This window comes from Narcine bancroftii, chromosome 4 (genome assembly GCF_036971445.1).
Source record: "Narcine bancroftii isolate sNarBan1 chromosome 4, sNarBan1.hap1, whole genome shotgun sequence".
Classification (NCBI taxonomy): domain Eukaryota; kingdom Metazoa; phylum Chordata; class Chondrichthyes; order Torpediniformes; family Narcinidae; genus Narcine; species Narcine bancroftii.
Window position 1 is genome coordinate 184,063,194 of NC_091472.1, and position 23,964 is coordinate 184,087,157.

At 41.4% G+C, this 23,964-nt stretch overlaps 1 protein-coding gene across 1 annotated transcript in view; it reads left to right on the forward strand.

The window, feature by feature from the left end:
- aacs (acetoacetyl-CoA synthetase) overlaps positions 1 to 22,876 on the forward strand; it is a 141,167-nt gene extending 118,291 nt beyond the window's left edge. Inside the window, exons 13-18 of the mRNA XM_069933205.1 lie at positions 4,816 to 4,929; positions 7,114 to 7,239; positions 18,516 to 18,585; positions 18,889 to 18,947; positions 19,663 to 19,865; positions 21,154 to 22,876. Of these exons, the coding sequence (XP_069789306.1) occupies positions 4,816 to 4,929; positions 7,114 to 7,239; positions 18,516 to 18,585; positions 18,889 to 18,947; positions 19,663 to 19,865; positions 21,154 to 21,291 (710 nt within the window). The 3' untranslated portion in view covers positions 21,292 to 22,876. The remainder of the gene's footprint in view (positions 1 to 4,815; positions 4,930 to 7,113; positions 7,240 to 18,515; positions 18,586 to 18,888; positions 18,948 to 19,662; positions 19,866 to 21,153) is intronic.
- The last annotated feature ends 1,088 nt before the right edge of the window (positions 22,877 to 23,964 follow it).

The window sequence follows — 23,964 nt, forward strand, 5'->3', positions numbered from 1 at the left end:
TGACTCTTTCTCCTTGCTAGGAGATGGACGTTCAAGCCTTGGAATCAATGTTGGAGATCAAATGGAGTGGGGCGGGGGCAGGGAGTGTGGTAGGAAGGGAGGATGGAATTAAGTTTTCTTTTTCTGGGTAGTGAAACATAATTATCTGAAGCCACTCTGGCCACGTTTCCATCGTTTTCATGTCCTTTGAAAATATTCTAAATTTTCCACAAGCCATTGGCAGAAACCTATTTGAGAATCAGCAAGATTAATTAAGTAAATTCTGCTGAGGTGTAATAAAAGGTGTGCTGTTGTTGGTAGAAGTTGTACTCGTTCAAGTGCTACATCAACCTCTGGCAACACCACACTGTTGAAATGCGACTTGATCGTACGACACTGATAAAGAGCTCCTCAGTCCCATTTTTAACTGAGCTTAAATTGTACTCTATTAAAATTGATGCAAGTGTTTGAATGGTGTGTCACTTAGGAAGCTGATAGCTTGGGGGGAACCAAGCCACACTTTTGATATTTATTTGCCTAAGATTTTGTTGTGATATGTTGTGGAGCATTTGAATTGTTCTCACATGTGATGGATAGTTCAGCAGTTCCTTTGATTGTAGCATCCCTCAATCTTCTTCTTCTACAAGAAGATTTGCAAGATTGAAGGACAGAGAAATTGTACATGCTGATTGTTTTTGTGTGTTTGTGTTCATCTGTGAACGCTGGAAGTGGATAGTTTTGATTGCTAATAAATGTTTGCAGCCTTGCTCTTTTGGGGATATCGAATAGTGGAAATTAGAACATTCAAATGGCTGATCATTGTGTTTAGCAGGAATTAATTTACATATTTGGTGTGTTACAGTCCCCAGCATCAATTAGGAGGCACACAATGAGTTAAGTTTAATACAAAATTTATTAACCAATCTAACAATAATAGAATTAACTCAATAAACTTAACACCCGAACATCAGCCTTAAAGGCAACTCTATATCAACAACAGCGTATGTGGAAAAAAGTGCAGACTATTATAGTCCAGGCTGAAATGCCCCAAAGAAATCACTAAAATTCCCAAAAACCAAAACCCCCATGTCAATATTGTCAGGTCTGTCAGGGGAACACAAGACTACCTTGGGGTTCGAATGGGCTACCACCGCTCTTCCTTTATCCAGGAATTTCCACAATGACCTCCTGGTCACTATATGAGGTTTATGTCTCTGAAGCCTACTTTAGCCTTCTGGCAGGCAAGTTCTCTTGTCTTCAGTGGTCTGCTGATCCTTCAAAGCCCTCCTTAGGGTTCACAAGTGCCCTTCTGGCACACGAAGGGGACAGGAGAGGCGCTGGTCAATCCCGCACACTCCACCGACTAACCTCTCTCGACTCTAGTGCGCTGGGCTTTTTAAACTGCCCAGCGCTGCCTCCAGTTCTCCCCATTGATGGAGAGGTTAGCAGCTGCAGGCTCACTCTCCTGCAAGCCCACGGACTTCGTCAAATTCCCCCGCAGCAGCTTCAGTCCTTTGATAGCTGTCAAAGTCCCCTAGTGGTAGCTTAGTGCTACTACAGCTGTAAATTCAGGCTGGCCCTCAGTCAAGAAACAAAATAGTCAGGGTCCATAACAACTGTACGATCTTGGGAAGGCGATGGTCCTCCATTCTGGAGACGTGACCCATCCAGCGCAGCTGGATCTTCAGCAGCGTGGACTCGATGCTGTCGACCTTTGCCATCTCGAGTACCTCGACGTTAGGGGTGTGAGCGCTCCAATGGATGTTGAGGATGGAGCGGAGACAACGCTGGTGGAAGCGTTCTAGGAGCCGTAGGTGGTGCCGGTAGAGGACCCATGATTCGGAGCCGAACAGGAGTGTGGGTATGACAACGGCTCTGTATACGCTTATCTTTGTGAGGTTTTTCAGTTGGTTGTTTTTCCAGACTCTTTTGTGTAGTCTTCCAAAGGCGCTATTTGCCTTGGCGAGTCTGTTGTCTATCTCATTGTCGATCCTTGCATCTGATGAAATGGTGCAGCCGAGATAGGTAAACTGGTTGACCGTTTTGAGTTTTGTGTGCCCGATGGAGATGTGGGGGGGCTGGTAGTCATGGTGGGGAGCTGGCTGATGGAGGACCTCAGTTTTCTTCAGGCTGACTTCCAGGCCAAACATTTTGGCAGTTTCCGCAAAGCAGGACGTCAAGCGCTGAAGAGCTGGCTCTGAATGGGCAACTAAAGCGGCATCATCTGCAAAGAGTAGTTCACGGACAAGTTTCTCTTGTGTCTTGGTGTGAGCTTGCAGGCGCCTCAGATTGAAGAGACTGCCATCCGTGCGGTACCGGATGTAAACAGCGTCTTCATTGTTGGGGTCTTTCATGGCTTGGTTCAGCATCATGCTGAAGAAGATTGAAAAGAGGGTTGGTGCGAGAACACAGCCTTGCTTCACGCCATTGTTAATGGAGAAGGGTTCAGAGAGCTCATTGCTGTATCTGACCCGACCTTGTTGGTTTTCGTGCAGTTGGATAATCATGTTGAGGAACTTTGGGGGACATCCGATGCGCTCTAGTATTTGCCAAAGCCCTTTCCTGCTCACGGTGTCGAAGGCTTTGGTGAGGTCAACAAAGGTGATGTAGAGTCCTTTGTTTTGTTCTCTGCACTTTTCTTGGAGCTGTCTGAGGGCAAAGACCATGTCAGTGGTTCCTCTGTTTGCGCGAAAGCCGCACTGTGATTCTGGGAGAATATTCTCAGCGACACCCAAGATCGTATTATATGGCGAGCTCTCCACTGGCCACCGTGACAGAGGTGCACCAAAGAAAAGGTACAAGGACTGCCTAAAGAAATCTCTTGGTGCCTGCCACATTGACCACCGCCAGTGGGCTGATAACGCCTCAAACCGTGCATCTTGGCGCCTCACAGTTTGGCGGGCAGCAGCCTCCTTTGAAGAAGACCGCAGAGCCCACCTCACTGACAAAAGGCAAAGGAGGAAAAACCCAACACCCAACCCCAACCAACCAATTTTCCCTTGCAACCGCTGCAATCGTGTCTGCCTGTCCCGCATCGGACTGGTCAGCCACAAACGAGCCTGCAGCTGACGTGGACTTTTTACCCCCTCCATAAATCTTCGTCCGCGAAGCCAAGCCAAAGAAAGATAACAACTGTACATGATGTTTAGGCAAGTTCATTCCTCAAAATATTATAAATTTCAAAATTTCAAATGCCTCTTGTCCTCTTACTAATTTTAAATTTGGAAATATATTTTGTGCACATTATAAATGTTTCAGTTAAGGGTGATATATCCGGACAGTTTTCAGTAAACTGGAACCAATCGACAGCTTGTAAAGTGTCTGGAATGGAAAGAGTGCATGTGGCATCGAGGCTGCAGTTCAGGATCACCATGTGGTGCTCTACATTCCCTCTGTTCATCTGTAATCTTGAAAATGCATTGCGGTAGAATTAATGAAACACTCAAGGACAGTTTTATTGATTACCAAGATAAAAAGTACATTTTCTTCTTATGGTATGAATATACTTAATATTTTCGATGTTGTAGAAAAATTAAATCCATATCCATGCTTTGTTTGGAAAATGTTACCTTTGAATTGCTATTCAGAAGCAAGCGCTTTCCAGAGTATGTGAGATAATGATTTGATTTGTGGAGTAATTAATGGCATGAACAAGACACCAATAAATAGTGCGTTACCATGTAAGTTTGCATTCATCTTGAAATTTGTGTTGATTGCTGTTGCAATTATTTTGTTACCTCTGAGCTATAATGTTTTCCCTGGGGGCATTTGAATATTGCACACACATTATTACTGCACTCTGCATTAACCAAAGGCCTACTTTTTTTTTGTTATTTGCTGCATTTCTTTCTTTATATCTTCATTCACAAGGAGCAGTGGATTTATAATTTCTCTTTTGGGATAGACTATCTTAGAGTGTGTCCTTGATCTTTGTATATGATACGTAGTAATACAGAGTGGTGGGAAAATCTCCCAAGGACACACCAAGCACATTCGTCTCTCATACCCAACAAAGCTGCACTTCTAATCAGGGCCTCTGTCTTGATTTTTTTTTTGTCATTTTTCCCCTCACTTCTTTAATTGGCAATGCTATGATTAATGTGAAATCAATGCAGCCAATCAAATGCTAGCAGAGAATTTTACAGGAATCACTGATTATTAGTTGAGGGTGTATTCAAATTGTTCAAAGTAAAATATATTCCTCATCATAGAATCTTTTTATAATTCCAGTTCAAATTTCATCTGAACCACTTTTACAACTCAAGTGGCCGGATGTAGCATGTATATTATAACAGCTGAAACTTGTGTGTCCGGTCTGGCGTAAAACAGAGTAAATCTCACGCACAACATGTTTACGGTTGGGGGAAGTTTGAGTATAGTTTATGGCCATTTACTGCAAAGCTTCATTGTGCTTTCCATGTTTGATTTTTATGTACGAAAGGTTGGCATAGCAGTTAGCCCAACACCTTTACAACGACAACAGCCGGGACCAGGGTTCAAATCCTGCGTGCAATCGTAAGGAGCTTGTTCGTTTTCCCCATGTCTGTTTCCCCGGGGTTCCAGTTTCCTCCCACCATTCAAAATGTACCAGGGTGTAGGTTAATTGGGTGTAAATTGGGAGGCACGGACTCGTGGCAGAAATGATCTGTTACTACACTGTGTCTAAATTTTTAAAAATTAAATTTAAAACAATTTGAAAGCAGAATGGACGAGAAGCTGGAGTTGAGAAATGGAATTCTGTTGCTATCAAAGGAACATGGTTTGAGTTTTTAACAATTGTCACACACTGAAAAACGATGTTGAAAATAGTAAATATATTTATCCCATTTCCTGCAGGTGGCACAGACATCATTTCGTGTTTCATGGGCCAGAACTTCACCATACCAGTCTACAGAGGAGAGATACAAGCAAGAAACCTGGGGATGGCTGTGGAAATCTGGAATGAAGAAAGTCAGCACAACTTTGTCTCTTCATAATTTTTTAATGTGGCCTCATAAAGTGAGATCAATCTGATCTTTTATGTTAATAAACACATTTTCCCAGTTAAGGTGATGAAAAGATTGAACATCCAGACAGTAGATTAAATGGTGTGATAAACTATTGAGTCCGCTTCATTAGAAGTGTGAAAAATATTTTATTTTTTGTTGTACTTTGGGATATTTTGAATGAGATGTAATAGATGTTATGTAATTACAAGTTAACCTTTAACTGGAGTCTGTAAGGATGCCCCTTGAATTGAAGTTTAGTTTGGGGGGTGGGGGGGGGGGGGGGAGAAACTAGGCAAGAACTCAGTGGGCAAAGTTTTAGAGAAGTAGTAACCCAAGTATGAATCTCTAAAATCAGAATTATTTACAAAAAGTCACACAGGCAACAGCCTTGTTATCATTAGAATGTTACAGCCAGATTTTGTGTGAACCACAGTTGGCTTCACAGCTCATTTAGGCTGAAACAGAATGTAGCGATAAAGTGCAAAAGTAAGTGTGTGCGTGCGTGCGATCAATCGATTTGTGGTCGACGTTTCCCTTCGATGTTTTGCAACTGTTCAATCCAAATTTTATGGAGATTGTGCTCTCTTCAATGTCTCCATTCTGACCTTCATGGTTGCACCTGCACTTGATGGATGGGTTTCTGTTCTCGCACAATTCCGTATCCCTTTGCCCCTCATTATTATAGTAAAACAAAATTCGATGTGATTGTCCAGAGGAACAGTGGGGAAACCAAAGCACTAAATCTGAGCTACGCCAAAACCTCGGCACCTTACAAACGATACTGTATGTTTCTGTGATTGCTTATATTATTATGGTTTAACATAAGTTTGCTGCTCAGCCAAACCCAGACGTAATTTTGAAATGGCTCAGTTTATGCAACACTGCTCATCCCTACCCCATTTCACATCATGATGCCATTTTTCACTCCATTCTCATCCAACATGCTTCCACCTATACCCTGATCCGCGTTAATCTCTCCATGCCTATCACCTCAGTCATCCCTGACCTCGTGGATCTTCTCTCAACAGATTGAATTTCAAATCCTCAATTTGATCTCCAAACTCCTCTGCAACATTACTGCTTTTCCCATGTACCTGACCTTCTCACAGCTTTACCTTATTTCATCTTGTTTCTTTCTCTCTGGCCTCCAGTATACCATCTCCCTTTCTGCCCACCCTTGGTGGTGGAGCCGTCAACCCTCTTGACTCCCTTCTCTCTCCTCCGGAGCCCACTGCGTTTCAACCTCTCTACTTTCTGGAACCAACCTTTCGGGCCAGAGTGCTTCACAAAATCTTCTTGCGTTGAGCCGTGCTTCCCATCTTGATACTTGAGTGATCAATGCATCAGTTATCCCATTGCTTGCTCTAATATCTTTAATGCAAACTACACAAATGCACTTAATGTCAAACATACTTTCTACCTCGCTCTGCTTCCCACCCATCCTTTCAGGATTAGCCCACAGATTCTACATTGAATGAAATGTAGGCCTTGCACCACTCCTAACACCCCTATCTCCTAATTCAAGCTGGAACTTCTTTGTCTCTTTGAATAAATCCTAGCAACCCTTCCTTCCTCTCATTAATTTCCAGTTGGTCTACTCCTCATCTTCCATTTACGGTATTTATTCGTTCAACCGCCTACTTACTGCTGCAAATGACATTGCCGTTGTTCCAACCTCTTAAGCTGGGATAATTCATCATCTTTTTGCCCTCCCTTGATTATTAATTGTATGGCCCTGATTAGAGAAGCTTTAAAATGTCATAATTTAGCTGATAATCATTGATGGATGTTGATATTGAGAATGCCTCTTCCTAGGGGTGGGTAAGCGGAGGCCAGGGCCGGGGCAGCCAAGGTCTTATTGAAAGGCAGACTAGTTGACCTACTCCTGCTCTTATTTCTTGTATTCATTTCCATTTAATGTACCATTCATCAGGCAAAAAATAAATGAATTGGAATGCCCCCTAGGTTTTAAACAGTCAGGTGCAAATGATTGTGTCATGTTTGCCACAGTACCAAATATTACTGTCTCCATGCAATGAAAGAGCGTTTGCAAGTGGTATTATGCAATCCATTGAGGAAGTTCCAACAAAACAGAGCAATAAAATAAATGGGGAAAATTACACTGTTTTTTTTAAAAAATCTGTAGGACAAGTCCTGTGGGGAGAAAGTGGAGAGCTGGTGTGCACCAAACCTATCCCCTGTCAACCGACGTGCTTCTGGAATGATGAACGTGGAAGCAAGTATCATAAGGCATACTTTGCCAAATTTCCAGGTATGATCTGAAAGTTTTAAAAAATATATCTTTTTATGGCAATAATTCTGCTTCACTTTGATTGTGAACACGATGGGAGTGCTATGATGCATTACTGTTGTCTGGATATCCACTTGGCCGCATGGCGTAGAATATTTTCATGCATTCCCTGATGCCTTAAAAATCAATGGGAGATTATAATTTAGAGACTTTATAATGTTAACATTTTAACAATTCGTAAGGATGTGATAAGTTCAAAATGTGTCTATCTGGCTCATAGCAACCTCTGGTACAAATAACAGTACTGAGTTAGGTCGACCATCAGAAAGATTCTTTTGCTATAAATTATTTTGTCCCTTGAGGAGGTTAGAGATTTCCAGTGAAAATGCCCTGTATACAGTATTATCTGGAGAGATGGGGCAGGTCCGCACACAAGTCAATTTACTCAGTACTGAATAAGCGACAGTAACTTCTTCCAATAAAGGCAAGGCAAATACTCTTAAGAAAAACCCTGATATCCAGCGCCTATGGGGATTGGTAGATGCGGGTTAAGTGAATTTTCCGGTTGCTTGATGTTTGGGAAACTGACCGCTATGGAACGCAAAGCTTAAAATTTCCAATATTTTACTTATTTATTTTCCCGAGATTTTTTTTTGCCGGATCCTTGAATTCAGGATCACAGAGATTTCACTGTAATCCAGAAAAAATAGCAGTGAGTGTTGGATAGCTATTCAGATGCTCATCTACTTACGATGGCCCGACTTACGATTTTTCATTGTTACGATGGGACAACTGTGTGATTATTGTTATTTACTTTCATGTAAATACGTTAAAGTAAGGTCATCACAAGCATCATTGATTTTTCCAATAAATGTTGATAATTCCTCTAAGGTGAATTGAATTCTTTGTAGCCTTCTTGGTTAATCACTTCTTTTAGTTCAGTCAGAAAGCTTGCAGGAACTGATACAGTGCTTTCGGGAGAGACCAGGCAGTAGGATCATTTTGGGGACTGATAAAGGGCTGTTGGGTGACAGCAGAGCAGTGGGATCAGTGTGGGGACTGATAATGGGCAATGGGATCAATGTTGGGACTGATACAGCGCTGTTGGGAGAGAGTGGGCAGTGGGATCAGTGTTGGGAATGATAAAGGACTGTGGGGAGACAGCGGGGCAGTGGGATCAGTGTAAGGACTGATACAGTGCTGTTGGGAGAGAGCAGGCAGTGGGATCAGTGTGGAGACTAATATAGGGCTGTGGAGAGAGCGGGGCAGTGGGATCAGTGTTGGGAATGATAAAGGGCTGTTGGGAGAGAGCGGGCAGTGGAATCAGTGTGGGGACTAATACAAGACTGTGGGGAGAGAGTAGGGCAATGGGATCAGTGTTGGGAATGATAAAGGGCTGTTGGGAGAGACCGGGCGGTGGAATCAGTGTGAGGACTAATACAAGACTGTTGGGAGAGAGCGGTCAGTGGGATCAGTGTGGGGACTAATACAAGACTGTGGGGAGAGAGCGGGGCAATGCGATGACTGTGGGGACTGATACAGGGCTGTTCATAGAGAGCAGGGCAGCGGGATCAGGATGACTGGGATTCATACAGGGCTGTTCATAGAGAGCAGGGCAGCGGGATCAGGATAGGGACTGATACAGAGCTGTTGGGAGAGAGCAGGGCAGCAGGATCAGTGTGGGGACTGATACAGGGCTGTCAGGAGAGAGTGGGGCAATGGGATCAGTGTGGGGACTAATACATCACTGTGGGTGTTATACAAGGTATACCTGTATTCTTTTTGACTTGCAATTTTTTTCGACTTAGGATGGGTGTGTCAGAATGCAACCTGTTAGGTCTGCTTTGTTCATGAATGAGTGAGTCAGACACCAGACTGAGTCGAAATCAAGGTTCTTTGTTCTTTATTACCGGATTGTAACACTTACAACTAACAGTGTTAGTTGGAGAAGGCGCATTCTGCCGTTATCAGCAAGTGGTGTTTTTTATATACCTTAGGATACGTACTTAGTAAATTATCATACCATGACATTGTCCAATGAATAAAATGTTGCTGTCCCTCTCTGCCAGCCTCCTGCACATCAATTTGTCATCCCCACTCTTATCTTGAGAGTACAAGGTCACAACTGCATCTTGTTACGGCCCAGCACTGGGTGACTCCCTCTACATTCCCAGCTCATGATGTTTTTACCTAACAAACCCCATCATAAGTAGAGGAATACCTGTATAAAAATTCTGTTTAAAAGACACTTTCAGTCATTTGCAGTAGAATGCTCACCAAGTTGTTTAATGGGGAAATATCCAATCATCACTGGCTGGTTATAGTGTTGTCAAAGTAAGTAACTGTATCTTGTGGAGGAAGAAAAACTAATGACTAATTTTTTCACACCACATCGGATAATTGTGAATTTATGCGGGGTCACTGCCTTGTTCATGTTCCAAGTCAGTGCCGAGAATAATTTGCATCCATTACAGCTCTGTGGGCTGTGAAGTGATTAATGAATCCTATGTGTGATCTTCACATCTGACCAGGTGGAGGTTGGCGGGGCAGGTAGGTGGGTTGACCTGGATTATTGCCTTATGCTTCCACTCCATTTGACCTCCATGAGCTCCTTGTGGGGGGAAAATCTTTCCAGGTTCCTGAGGCAGGGATTCCAATGAGTTGGTGAGGATTTTGCACTGTTTTCAAGAAAGTTTTGAAGATACCCTTAAAGTATTTTCTTTCTCCTTCTGAAAATTGTTTGCTGTGAATTCATGACCTAATTTCTGTCGGACTGGGGAAAAAAAATGAATGAAACTTTGTCATGTGCTCAAGTCTGGATGCAATGAAAGTCTTGTATTTGTCTCTTTGTGGTGCTCTGTGCATTGATTATACTTGATCATGTGCTTTATATAAACACAAGACACCACAAAGAGGCAAAAAAAGATAATAAATATAAAGTGAAGAGAAAAGGAGACAAACCAACATTGAATGTTCACTATTGGTCAGTAATGCAAAAACATATGTTGCATCAGTAGAACAGATTGGGATTATGATAGGTAATTGTAAAGGTTGAAACCTTGTGTTTGTGATTTGTGGATATTTTATGACTTTTCCTTTAAGAAGGTTGGTTGTTTTGTTGAGTTACCGTAGTTACTATAATGTCATATGTCGTAATATCTGAGTGTACTAGGTGCTGGTTCTCAAAACGTGAGCTCTCAAGAAACTTTTCTTTGAATTCATCATTATTATTCATCATTAATCATTTATTATCATTTTTATTTGTTTGAAGTTCAGTATCGTTATCATTTACAATCTGCTTTGTTTTACTCATTGTTATGAAGTGCGAGGCTATGGAAATGCTTATTCTCTTTTATCAACGAAAAATTAAAGCTATTTACAGCTGCAATTACGAAGTCTGATTTATTTGGATGAATAAGATACAATTCGGAATATCGAGGCTTTCTTTTCTTGGAAGATGAAATGTTTTGAGATTGGGAAATATTAGAAGGTGGGAAATGTCATCTACAGTAATAACCTCAATAGCTGTTGGAAAAAATCTGTACTTGAACCGACAGACTTCTGTAACTTTTGTCTGAAGGTAGCAGTGAGGTGAGACCTTGGCCAGTTTGATGGGGGTCTTGTGCGATGTTGACTGCCTTCTGAGGCAGGTCTCGTGTAGATTTTTTTGACAGACGTGACTGTAGTAGTAAAACTCCAACTGTATCTTTGTTTGAAGAAACATAACCAACTTTTCAGCTTGAGCCCTTTGTCAAAGTTTGGCACTTTCTCCGCAGCCTTCTGGGCAATTCTCAACAGGTAGTGATGCAACCAATCACAGTCTACTTTCCACAGTACATCTATTGAAGTTTGGTAGTGTATATGGTGATGTGCTGAATCTCCTCAAGTAGAAGCATTGATAAGCTGCCTTCATGGTTGAATGATCCTCTGATATGTGGACGCCCAGGATCTTGAAGCTACTAACCTTCTCTCCTGCCAATGAAGACCAGTGAGTGGTTTCTTGGCGTCCCCTTCTTAAAGTCCACAATCAATTTCTTGGTCTTGCTGACATTTAGAGTCAGCAAGACCCCTTCAACCCCCACTCTTTGGTTTGGATGCCTGCCAGCGTTTAAACCCCTTGCCCCCCCACTCTTTGGTTTGGATGCCTGCCAGCATTTAAACCCCTTGCCCCCCCAATCATTTGTTTTGATGCCTGCTGGCATTTAAAACCCTTTACTGTCCTTCCAGCCATCCTTCCTCCTCCTCCTCCTCATTGCTGCTGTCTCCTCACTCCTTTCTCCAAATATCATCTTCTGCCTTTGCCACTCCCATTCCCCCCACCCCCCGACTCTTTTGTTCAGACTCCTACCAGAATTTAAAACTTTTGATGAAGGGCTCAAGCCCGAAACGTCGGTTGTGCATTTTTACACTATTTGACCTGCTGAGCTTCTCCAGCATTTTGTGTTTTTACTTTCCAGCAAGATTGTTATACTGGAATTACATTACCAGATTCTCAATTTCTATTTTGTAATCTGACACATCTTTGACTGTTATTTGGCTCACGAAAATGTCGGTGAAATTGCAGATTGTTTTGGAGCCAAACTTGGCTATGTAGTCATGGGTATAGAGGGAATAGAAGAGGTGGATAACTACGCAATCTGGAGGAATCCCTGTGTTGAGTCAACGAGGAGGAGGTAATGTTGCCAATCTTCACTGATCGGTGTCTGTTGACGAGCAAGTTGAGGAAACAGTGTTCCAGTTCCCCGAGTTTAATTATCAAGTTTGATGGAATGATTGCAGGTAACCTTGGGGATGCTTTATTTGTGTCATCTTTAAGATAGGAAAAACGTCTGATTGTGGTAATTACACAAGTTCAAGTTGTCATCTGATTGTATGTGTACATATACAACCCGACGAAACAGCCTATCTCTGAACCATAGTGCACACACACAGATGTACAGTACACCCTACACATAACTGACATATATACACAGAGCGATCCAAATAAATAAATAAATAGTTAGTTAGTCAGTTAGTCAGTTAGTTAGTTAGTTAGTTAGTTAGTTTGTTTCAGGTTTTCATGGATTGTTCAACACCTGTGTGAATAAGTTGTTTCTCTGTCTCAAAGATACTGCTGGCTGGGTGGTAAGGGTCTTCAATGATTCTCTGAGTTCTCTTTAAGCACTGCTCCCTGTAGATATCATTGATAGAGGGAAGGGAGGCCCCAGTGATCTCGGCAGTTTTAATTACCCTCCATACTAACCTCCTATCTGATGCTTTGCAACTACCATCCCACACTGTGATAGAGCCAGCCAGGACACTCTCCATTGGCTGATAGCCTTGCCCTCCTCAACCTCCTTGTGGAATGTAGGCACTACTGGGCCTTCCTGACTAATGAGGAGGTTTTGTAGGTCCAGGATAGTTCATCCTTTAAATGAATACCAAGGAACTTGGTGCTCTCTATGACTGAGCCATTGATATGTAGTGGGGAATGATCATTCATCATCCAGAAGTCCACAGTCCTCTCCTTTTTCTTGTCCACGTTGAGACTCTGGTTGTTGCTTTTGCACCACTGTGCAAGCCATTCAAGCTCGTCTCTGTAGGCCAACTCATTGTGGTTGATGAGGTCAGCAACCATTGTTTAATCAGCAAACTTGATGATTCTGTTGGAGCTGAACCTGCCATTACAGTAGTGAGTTAGCTGAGGTGCACCAGTGCTCAGTGTGATGGGGCCTGAAGTTTTACCGCCAACCCGGGGGGACAGACAGTGTGTCTTTCTATTAAGAAGTCCAGGATCCAATTGCAGAGAAGGATACCGAGTCCCAATGAGGACAGTTTATCTCTAAGGTCTGATTGTGTTGACCACTGACTTGAAGTCAAGGGACAGCCTGGCATATGAGGCATTTTACTCCAAATAGGTCAGTCTCCTTATCGTCTATCACAGGGAAAGTCAGGGGCTGAATTTTGAAAAAGTACCTTCTCTTATGGTGACTACTGTTTTTTCTCAACAAGAGGCATAGAGCAACGTAAAAGTATTTTTTATTTTGTAATACTGTCACAGAGAGTGAAGATGTTTCTCAAAGCTATCTGTTTATCACCATCTATCTTCTGCTCCGTAATGACAACCACATCATGATCCTCACCACCTGATCAATCACAGAACCCATTCCCGGGGTGCCGTCAAACTGGGGCATTGAACCAGCACTTGTCATTGGCGGTGGTAACATTTATTGTTATCTGGTTGCACAAGTGCAACCTGACAAAACAGTGTTCTCTGGTCCTCAGTGCAAAAGCATGAAGACGTAAAACATATACAGACAATTCATATGTTGGACAAGTATTCATATATACAAATAAATAATTTTATGGGGTCAATGTGAGAACCTTGGATGGTTCGTGTGAGCAGATCCTTTGGTCGTTCAGCATTCTCTCTGGCCATGAGAAGAAGCTGTTCCTTGGCCTGGTGGCGTTGGCTTTGACACTCCTGTATCTTTTTCCCACTGGGAACGGGTGAAAGATGCTGTGCGTGGGGTGGAAGGGGTCCTCACTGATTTTTGCGTGCCCTCTTCAGACAATGATCCTGGTAGATCATGTCGATTGGGGAGGAGGGAGGCTCCAGTGATCTATTCTGCCACTCTTATAGGGTCCTGTGAACTAACCTCCGATCTATTTCTCTGCAGCAACCATACCACACTGTGATACAGCTGGCCAGGTCGCTGTCCATAGAGCTCCTGTCAAAGGTTGACGTAATGGTGACCAGTTTCAGTCTTTTCAGAAAGTGCAGTCACTGTTGCGCCTTCCTGACAAGTGAGAAGATGTTGAGTGTCATTGATAGGTCACTAATTAAGTGAACTCCAAGGAACTTGATGCTTTCCACTTTCTCCACTACAGAGCTGTTGATGTGTAGTGGAGGATGGTCATTCCTCATCCTCCAGAAGTCCTCGATCATCTCCTTTGTCTTGCCCATGTTGAGACACCAGTTGTTACTTTCGTACCATTGCACAAGATTTTCCACATCTTGTTTGAAATATACAGGGGGTGTAGGTTAATTGGGTGTAAATTGGGCGGCACGGATTCAAGGGCTGAAATTAATTTAATTTAATTCTCTGTAATGCGACTCGTCGTTGTTCCTGATGAGTTGTGTCATCTGCAAACTTAACGACACTGTTGGATATGGATCTGGCAAAGCAGTAATGGGTCAGTAGCTTGAACAGGAGCGGGCAGGCTGAGCACACAGCCCTGACATGCAGTAGTGCTTAGCATAACAGTGCTTGATGTTCTGCTACCGACCCAGACAGACTGTGGTCTTTCTGTTAGACAGGGGACTCCAAAGTGGTCAATATTGAACCCTGGGGATCAATCCAAGGAATCGATAAATAGTCGGGGGTGAGGGGAGGTTGGTTGAACTTTTGTGGTCGAAAGCAAGGGGCTTGTCTACAGAAAATAGCACCTCTGGTAGGGATGGCCAACCTCTCAAGAGAGCTGGCATTAGTAGCCACCATATTATATTTGGCATCGGTCTCTTAATTAGAGAGCAGAGGACTGACAGGGTGGAGAGGTGTGCGTCCAATGCCACCACCATCCCTCCCCCCCTGGGTCTAGCACCTCCACTACCACGCCCCCGACCACACCGCCACCATCCCCTGTCCAGCGCCCCCACCACCACGCACCCCCATCCAGCGCCGCCATCACCCCACCTCCACCACCCCCCCCCCCCCCCAATCCTGTCCACTGCTGTCATCACCCCAAGGATTTCATGCTTTGATGTCTGTGAGGGATCAAGGATTCCATGATGGGGGTCAATGGTCTGAAAAGTTAGAGGACCCCTGTGTTAGGAAGTCCAGAATCTAGCAACAGAGTGGGGTGTGGAATCCCAGTGAGGACAGCTTCTTCATAAGCTAGTTGATGAACATCAGCCTGGCATATGAAGGGGCAGGACTATGGCATCATCTGTAGAATATTTACTTCTACAAGAAAATTGAAATGGGTCCGGCATCCCTGGGAGGTGTGCTTTGATGTGTTCCATCACCAGACACTTGAAGCATTTCATCATGATGGTGGTCAGTGTCACAAGGCGGTAGTCATTGAGGCCCGTTGTCGCCCTCTTGGGTACTGGGGTGATATCAACAACTATAGTGGTCAGAAGTCATGTTTGGGCAAGAACAGATAAGGATAGTAGACTTATTCTTCACACCTTGGGAGTCTTCCTTCTCTGGCAAATTTTATTGTTGCCTCCTGGCTGCATAAAACTCCTCTTTCTTTTTTGGTACCGATCTTTATAGAGTCTACAGAGCAGCATTGATTTCTGCCCTCCTGTTTGTGTTGGATACTGTTACAACCTGTGGTCAGGAAGTGCTACCAGTACTGACTGCAGAATCGTTAAATCCACCAGTAGAGGAGGTAAACGAATCATTTTTCTCCTCCAGTGTCTAGGTTCTGAAAAAACTTGTCCAACGTTAATGGGTGGCCACCTCGCCTACATGTCAGACACTAGTCTATGATAGGTATCAGTGAGAAATATTTCAGCTTTTTCCTAGCAAGGATCTTTAGCTACCTAAACAATACAAGAGCTCTCTTTTCATGGCTTTTAGTTTTAAATTGTGATAGTAAATCCAGAATCAAATTGTATATTGATAACTGGAAATATTTACTGTTCATTTACCAGTAATTGTGACAGAATATCTGAAATTTTTCCCAAAAGCAAAAGATACTTTCACAAATCATTTGGCTAATATTAAATCCTGTTTTTATCATTAACACCAACCACTTTGACTCAAATTTATTACCAATTCATATCCAATGCTACATGATCATTGGATGAATTTCCAAGGGAAGCAAAATTTCTGATGCTTTAATTCCCTTCCAACTTTATTTTTATCACCGCGTACTATTTTTTTCTTGTAGTTAAACCCAGAATTGTTTGTCATATCAAAGCCATTGTTATGTGTGCCAATGCACCAAAACTGGTCTGTCACATTCTGAGGGAATCCCCCAGTCCATACCAATTGCCGCAATAATTGACTATAGTCTCCCTGATGAGTTGATGAGCATTGCCCATGCTCACACTTCATTTGCTAAATGAGCACCATCTTCTTTGGTCGAATTCTACAAGTCTGAGACAGCCATTTGTTATCATGTATATAATAGTGCAATCAATTTAGAAGGCTTATTAGAATTACAAATACCGTGCTTCGGATTTACTGACCATGTCTGATGATACTCTGGTAAAATATGAATTCTGCCCCCACTGTTAATTATCAAATGCAAGTAAAATAAATAAAAATTAAATACACTCCCACTGCAAATTGTTCTGTATAATAAATCTGTGTATAATGTGTTCTCAAGATAGGTAGGAATGCATGTTTTGTGCCATGTTAGTACTGCAAATATAAAACTCCAATATAATTGTCAGGGAGAAGTGTTGCTTGTCAAAGTGTTTGCTCTTTTAACTCCCCCCCCCCACCCCCCCCCCCACCACACACACACACACACACACACACACACACACACACACACACACACACACACACACACACACACACACACACACACACTGTCAGAACCTGCAGTTCCTATTGCAATCAATGCAATCAAACAAGTTAAGCCATGCCTAGCATTGGGTAGTGAACAGATCCCCTTCTAATTATGATTCCTAATTGTCAGGTATGTAATTACTGCTCCACACATTATCATTTGAAACGTCACACTGAGTGCATGGTCTGATTCTTGAGACAAATGATGAAAATTGCATACCCACCACTGGGTTATGCTGAACTCAGGGAGCAAAGAAGAAAGGGTGATCCCATTTGATTAAATATTGGTCTTTGCCTCAAATTTTTTAATTATTTAAGTATTCTTCAATAATACCATTAAAAGAAACATTTAAAATGTTTTGATTGGTTTCATTTTTAATAGCTTTTAATTATTTCAGAAATGCAAAGGTAATTGGACAGGTGGAAGAGCTGTGGATGGGACTTTGCCATCTGTCAAGGTTTTCAGAGGGGCTTCATGATGAGGCTTGTTCTGGCCCATCCATGATGTCCAGCTGCATTGTTCAAAGCTCTGCTGCCACTTGGGACCTCCCCACATGGCACTGGTGTATGCCAGAGAATCTAGGCATTCTGATCAGGGTCAGGTTAGATTTTGGGACTACGTCGGTTGTGAGTAGACTCTTGGGAAAATCCAGCCGTTAACTTTGTAAACATTCCACAAAATGTGAAATAGATCTAAACATGCACAGGAAATCAAGCCATAAATATAAAATTAATGTCGAGGTCATGGAATCTGATATTTTCATGGATTTACTGGTGAGAACAAATACTAGTGATCCTTTGGTGAGTAGACAGGCATAGTATTTGGGTATCTGAGGTGAGCTAATAAATAGTTTTTGCAAAATCTTTCATGCATGAGGCTCGGTGTATTTGGGGGAAAAAAAACCTTTCCTTTTGTGTGCCATAATTTTGTGGCACCACTGATTAATGTGGGACAATTTAATAGTTCAGGGGAAGGAGGTCGAGGTTGCTCACAGTATTGTTTTTGAAGGGTATAGTGGCAATGAGTGGAACAGGGTTGGGTTTTTGATGGGAGACTTTGGGGGCCTTCATTGAGGGATAAATTTATTATCTGCATGAGGTGGGTTCAGTGGTTTTCAAGCTGCCCCCCCCCCCCCCCCCAAACTCACATTCCACTTTAAGCAATCCCTATGCTATAGATGCTCTGTGATTAGTAAGGGAGTGCAAAGAAAAAGTTTGCAAACCAGTTTTAATCGTACCTAATTGATCCATTATGTGCACGGTTCCATAACTTCAAAGGAAATGGGCCAATGACAATTTTTCTAAAGCAAGTGCTCTGTGATTAGTAAGGGTTTCCTCTGTGAGTGGGAAGGAAAGGTTGAGAATCACTGCTCCAGACCCAATTGTTACTGAAATATTTTGCTTGAGAAAAATTGTCATTGGCCCATTTCCTTTAGAGTTATGAAACCGTGCACATAACGAGTCAATTAGGTACGATTAAAACAGTAGTTTTCAAACTTTTCTTCCCACTCACATACCACCTTAAACAATCCCATACTAATCACAGAGTACTTATGGCATAGGGATTACTTAAGGTGGAATGTGAGTCTGGGGGGCAGTTTGAAAACCACTGGTTTATAGTGTCCAACTCCCTGGCTGCAGTGTTTCAAGGAACCCTCCTTAATGCACCTAATATATTATTCCCTATCTAAACCCCTGGTACTGAGGGAATCCTGTCAATATTCAACAATCACAGTGTTTAAACTGCTTTGATTTATCTTAACTATTATTGATGTTCAAACTTAGGTGTCTGGGCACACGGTGACTACGCTAAAATAAACCCCAAAACTGGAGGGATTGTAATGCTTGGCAGAAGGTAGGTTTAAGTAATTAAAATGGCCAAGAGAATTCCTTTCTCTCTGATATTATTTTAACAGAATGCCCATATTTAGAGAAGTAATATTAAGGTGTGTCTAGATTTGAGAAAACTTTCCCATGATCATCATTAAGCCTTCATTACCCAGTGGTCACGTTACTATCCTTTGAATCCCAGAAGTTGGAGGTGATGTGACATTTTGTAATTTGTAACTCCATTCCACAAGGTGCTCAGGGGGATGTTTTATATATTTAATTCTTCTTTTGAAGTTGTCATGGTTCAATGTATTTCTCCTTTTTGCAGCGATGGCACTTTGAATCCAAATGGAGTGCGATTTGGAAGCTCTGAGATCTACCACATTGGTAAGCTTTGACATGTTGGTCATCTTTCCTGTAATTACAGTTGGATGTTTTTTGCTTGTACTGCCTAAAGAAATCTCTTGGTGCCTGCCACATTGACCACCGCCAGTGAGCTGATATCGCCTCAAACCGTGCATCTTGGCGCCTCACAGTTCGGCGGGCAGCAACCTCCTTTGAAGAAGACCACAGAGCCCACCTCACTGACAAAAGACAAAGGAGGAAAAACCCAACACCCAACCCCAACCCACCAATTTTCCCCTGCAACCGCTGCAACCGTGTCTGCCTGTCCCGCATCGGACTTGTCAGCCACAAACGAGCCTGCAGCTGACGTGGACATTTACCCCCTCTATAAATCTTCGTCCGCGAAGCCAAGCCAAAGAAGACATGGGCAGCAGTTCTGCAGATGCTGCCACTTTTATGGAACTTCATGATAACTTGGTTCCAAATGGCTGCTTTGGAAGTAATGAAGTTGAAAAATTGTATTTTTTTTAAACATGAAATGTGATTGTATTTCAGAATGGAGCCAAAAGTTTAAAAGTAGTCTTTGTTTGTTATTTTACATGGATCTTGACAGCTTATCTGTCGTGAAGACGTGTTGACGTGACAGTTGTACCAAGCTTTAATTGCTACGGTTCTGGCTATTAAAATATTAATCAAATTTGTCAGGGAGAGAAGGAGAGCTATCTTTCTGAAAGCAGTTTGTTCTTTTGTCCTGCAGTTGAAGCCTTTGAGGAAGTTGCGGACAGTCTCTGTGTCCCGCAGTACAACAAAGATGGTGAGGAAAGGGTCATCCTTTTCTTGAAAATGGCCTCCAATCAGGTTTTTACAGTAGATCTGGTGATGAAAGTGAGAAGTGCCATCCGGAAGGCTTTATCGGCTAGACATGTTCCTGCCATTATACTGGAGACGAAAGACATTCTTGTAAGTTGCTGCATTTCTAGTAAATCATCTGATATACTCAAGCAAATGAACTGCTGTTGCTCATTGCCGATCACAGTTTTTTCATATGGAGATGTGAGTTGTTGTATTGTGTTTTGGAATGATTGGGAAACAGTTTTCCTCCCATTTCAATTCATTTCAATGAGGAATTATATTTCCAATTTTTATTTAAACAGCAATTATTTACAAAATACAAGATGGAGTCACACAAATGTGAAATGCAACATTTACAAAACCAAACTATTAGAAGAGATGTTGGAAACTGAAATAAAAATGCATAATTTTGGAAGTCATTCAGCGAACAGGTGGCAACTGTGAATGGAGTGTGCATTAATGATGCAGATAAGGACCTCCCAAAAATGATCTGAAAATAGTTTATGGTAGACAACCTATTTATTGCATTAGAAATTAACCGTTTATCCTGAATGTGCCAAAATGCTTGTTAACAAGAGTGGAAATGGTGATCGAAGTCAGCTATTGTCTTTTCAGAATTAAGAACGATCAGTTGAATCCTCATTGCCTTGCATCGCCAAATCTATAATTTAACAATTTAGAAACAATTTTTCCCCAATTTCAATCGAGTCTTAAAAATTCAGGCAGCCGGATGAGATTCTGCTGCATTTTCAGATTGAACTTGTATGATTCATTTTGGTTATTTGGCAAATTGTTCATTAAATCTATTCTTCATTTAGTTTTATTGTAATTTATTTCTAATTGCCAAAACTTTTATGTAATCTTCACCTCTATTCAACTTTTATGGCACCATTTTGGTCCATTAATTAAATGATGTCCATGGTTCAGCTACAAAGCTTGTGTACATATGTGAAATATAAAGCATGCACGGCTAATGGACAAATCTGGCCTGTATTGTACAATTCACATCTTTTGACTAGAATGAGAATACAGTTGAATGTGATTACCTCACACAACAAATACCAGAAAGTTAATCTGATCTGGAACAGGTCTCAATTATTTGCAGTGCTATAATACTATTCCCGTGTCAAGTGAGTGCAGAGCAACTTGTAAAGAAAATTAGTTTCAAGAATAGCATATGTGAACATGAAAATGTAACTGTTCTTTAAGTTCTGGTGAGTACTTGTTTTCTGTTATCTTAGTGCAAAATTCCCCTCTGCTTATCAGGTGGAATCAACTGTTCAACATGATTGTTAAAACCTAGAGTTGAGGTTGCATCATATTACTGGAACTTATTTGTACATTAAATTGCTGAAAATATTAAGAAATATAAACATTGACTTTTTTTAAAATTTAGTACACCATCAGTGGAAAAAAGGTCGAGGTGGCAGTGAAGCAAGTCATCGCTGGCAAAGATGTAAAACAACACAGTGCCTTCTCCAATCCACAGTCTCTTGATCTGTACAAGAACATCCCTGAACTCCAGAACTTCTGAGAGTCTTGTTTGTATTTATACATAGTAAATTTTATTTAATAAGAGTTACTATCTCATTTGGAAGACATTTGGTACAGTTTTCTGTTTCGTTATTTCTCCAAGCTCCTGCAAAATTGAATTGCTCAAGCACCTGTCCTCACAATTGTTCAATTATAATTAGGGGGCCTTTAACCTAATCTGACCATTGGAAAATGGACTTGATTGGAGATAATGATTTTGAATTCCATTGAAATTTAATGGAATATAGATTCAGACCAGATTCAGATATAACTCTGGGAAAAATACAAAAGAACCGTTTTAATTGATCCTGTAGCTTTCCTGCCCTCGAGTTGCATTGAAACTCTTCCCCAGTCAAAAGAAACATGGTTTTTGAACTGTGAGGAAATCATTTATCGCTAGGCAATAAATTGCTTCTAAAATCAACATGGTGTGGTTTTACCTTTGTTTAAACTAGTTGAAATTTGTTTTGTTTCAATGAAAAATGAAGTCTGGAACAAATGTAGTTTTGAGTACTTGGTTCAGGTAGATATTGTGAAGGACTACCGTGCAACAAGAGAATCATCACTAATAACGGGTCAGGATTTGAACATTCAGCTTGCATTTCAAACTCCATCTTTTGTTTCTTCTCCAATTCAACTTACTCTGCCATAGGTTCTGTTGCATCTTTTCTGTCTTGTATCCAATTGCAATCCTTTCTCACAATTTTTTCTTTCTCTGTCTCTGAACCTTCTTAAAAAAAAAATTCTCTCACACCTGTAAGATTTTTCATTCCCAATAAAAGGGGACCAGTCTGAAATTATGGCTTTGTTTCTCCTTCCAGACGTGCTAAGTCTTTCCAGTATTTTATTTCGACTTTCTAGCAACTGCAATATTTGGCTTTAGTCTGGAGCTTTAGCCACAACCAATTTATTCTTGTCCATTTGGAGTTACATTTTAATAAAAATAATTTTATCCTCTGCACAATGACCTTGCACTGCAAGTCAAAATTCAACACCTTTAAATTGCATTGGCGTTTAAAAGGAGTGTAAATAAACCAAGTCAATTCGGGATATATTATACAGGTGATATCAATCTCGGTTTTTACATCATAAGACATACCAAATCCCATGCAAGGTTACTTTGTTCGAAGATACTGTAAGTTCAAGGAGTTCACCAAGCTTCACCAGTAATTAGAGTAGATCTAATTTGCAATGATGTCATGTTTAAATTAATTAAACAGCGGCATAAACGCAAAAGCAATGTGGTGCAGGACTGCAATTTTCTTGGCATTGCCTTTTCTCTCAGTTGTGAAAACACTGTACGTTTATATTAAAAAATTATGTACTTTGTCTCAAGGGAACAGTTAATAAAGCAAAATAACAGTGCGATTGTTTGCTCAATATGCAAGGTTATCGAATTCTGTTGTAGTTTTGTGTAATGTGAGCTTCTCATAATGCCTCAGGTGGCAAAACGTGGACATTCTCAGTGATCCTGCATGATTTTATATTATCGATGGGACCATCCATTTCCAGGGCTCAAACCTTGTGTATTAGCTGGACATGTTTCAAGATGTTTTAAAATAAAACTTCTTACTGTGAACCCAGAATATTTTCCCAAATGTTTCAAACTGATTTTAGCAGTGATTTATGGAACATGGAGTGCGATTAAAAGATGTCCATAAAATAGGTGAGTGGGATTTATCTAATTTATCAATAGAGAGAAAAATGACCAAGGATAACATCTTAGGGATTTATCAATTGCCAATATCATTATTAATCCATTTTGTGCTTGCTTGAAAAACAAACACTCCCATGAATCTGAGGATTCTTCTTAATGAGGAATAATCTGCATCTGGAATAATCTGCATCTTATATCCTTAACAAAAAAAAAAGAGGTCAAATCAAGATACCTGGGTCATTTGATTACCCAGCAACACCTACAGTTTGATTTGAGAAACTACTTGGTCACTTCCTTGCTCTTTTTCAGCACAGCATCTTAGTTCGGTGTGTTTGGGTGCCGTGAATCAGCATGGTTAGCGCAGCACTGTTACAGCGCCAGCGACCTGGGAACAAATCCGGCGCTGTTTGTAAGGAGTTTGTACATTCTCCCCATGTCTGTGTAGGTTTCCTCCGGGTGCTCCAGTTTCGTCCCACCCTTTAAAATGTACGGGATTTGTGGGTTAATTGGGTGTAATCGGGCGGCACGGGCTGGAAGGGCCTGTTACCTAGCTGTATGTCTGAATTCAAATTTAATGCAGAAGGTCCAGAAAGCCTCATTGTCAAAACTGTATGATTGGTCTCTTTACTTTTGTAGGTTCATGATTTTATTCATTATTTATTGATTATATGCTGATATTAGGAAAGGATATGGCATCACCTGCTTACCCTAGTGTTCTAAGAAGAACACTATGGTAAAAGAGTATCTATAGTGGGCTTCCGTCTTCTAGTTACTCAGTGGTGGTTGATTTTCACCCCCACCACAGCCACATTTACTTCATGCAAAAATCCATCTTTGGTCTTGCACTTTAATCAGAGATGATGCGCACTAGGTCTGGGTACCAAGGAGTGAGGAAGTACTTGCACATTTTGTTTAGCTCATGAGCTTAATCCATTGAACAAACTATTCGATCACTGTGAAAATAAATTGTTGTGAAAGTCAGGTCAAAAACAGCAAGACCAACAACACATGATCATT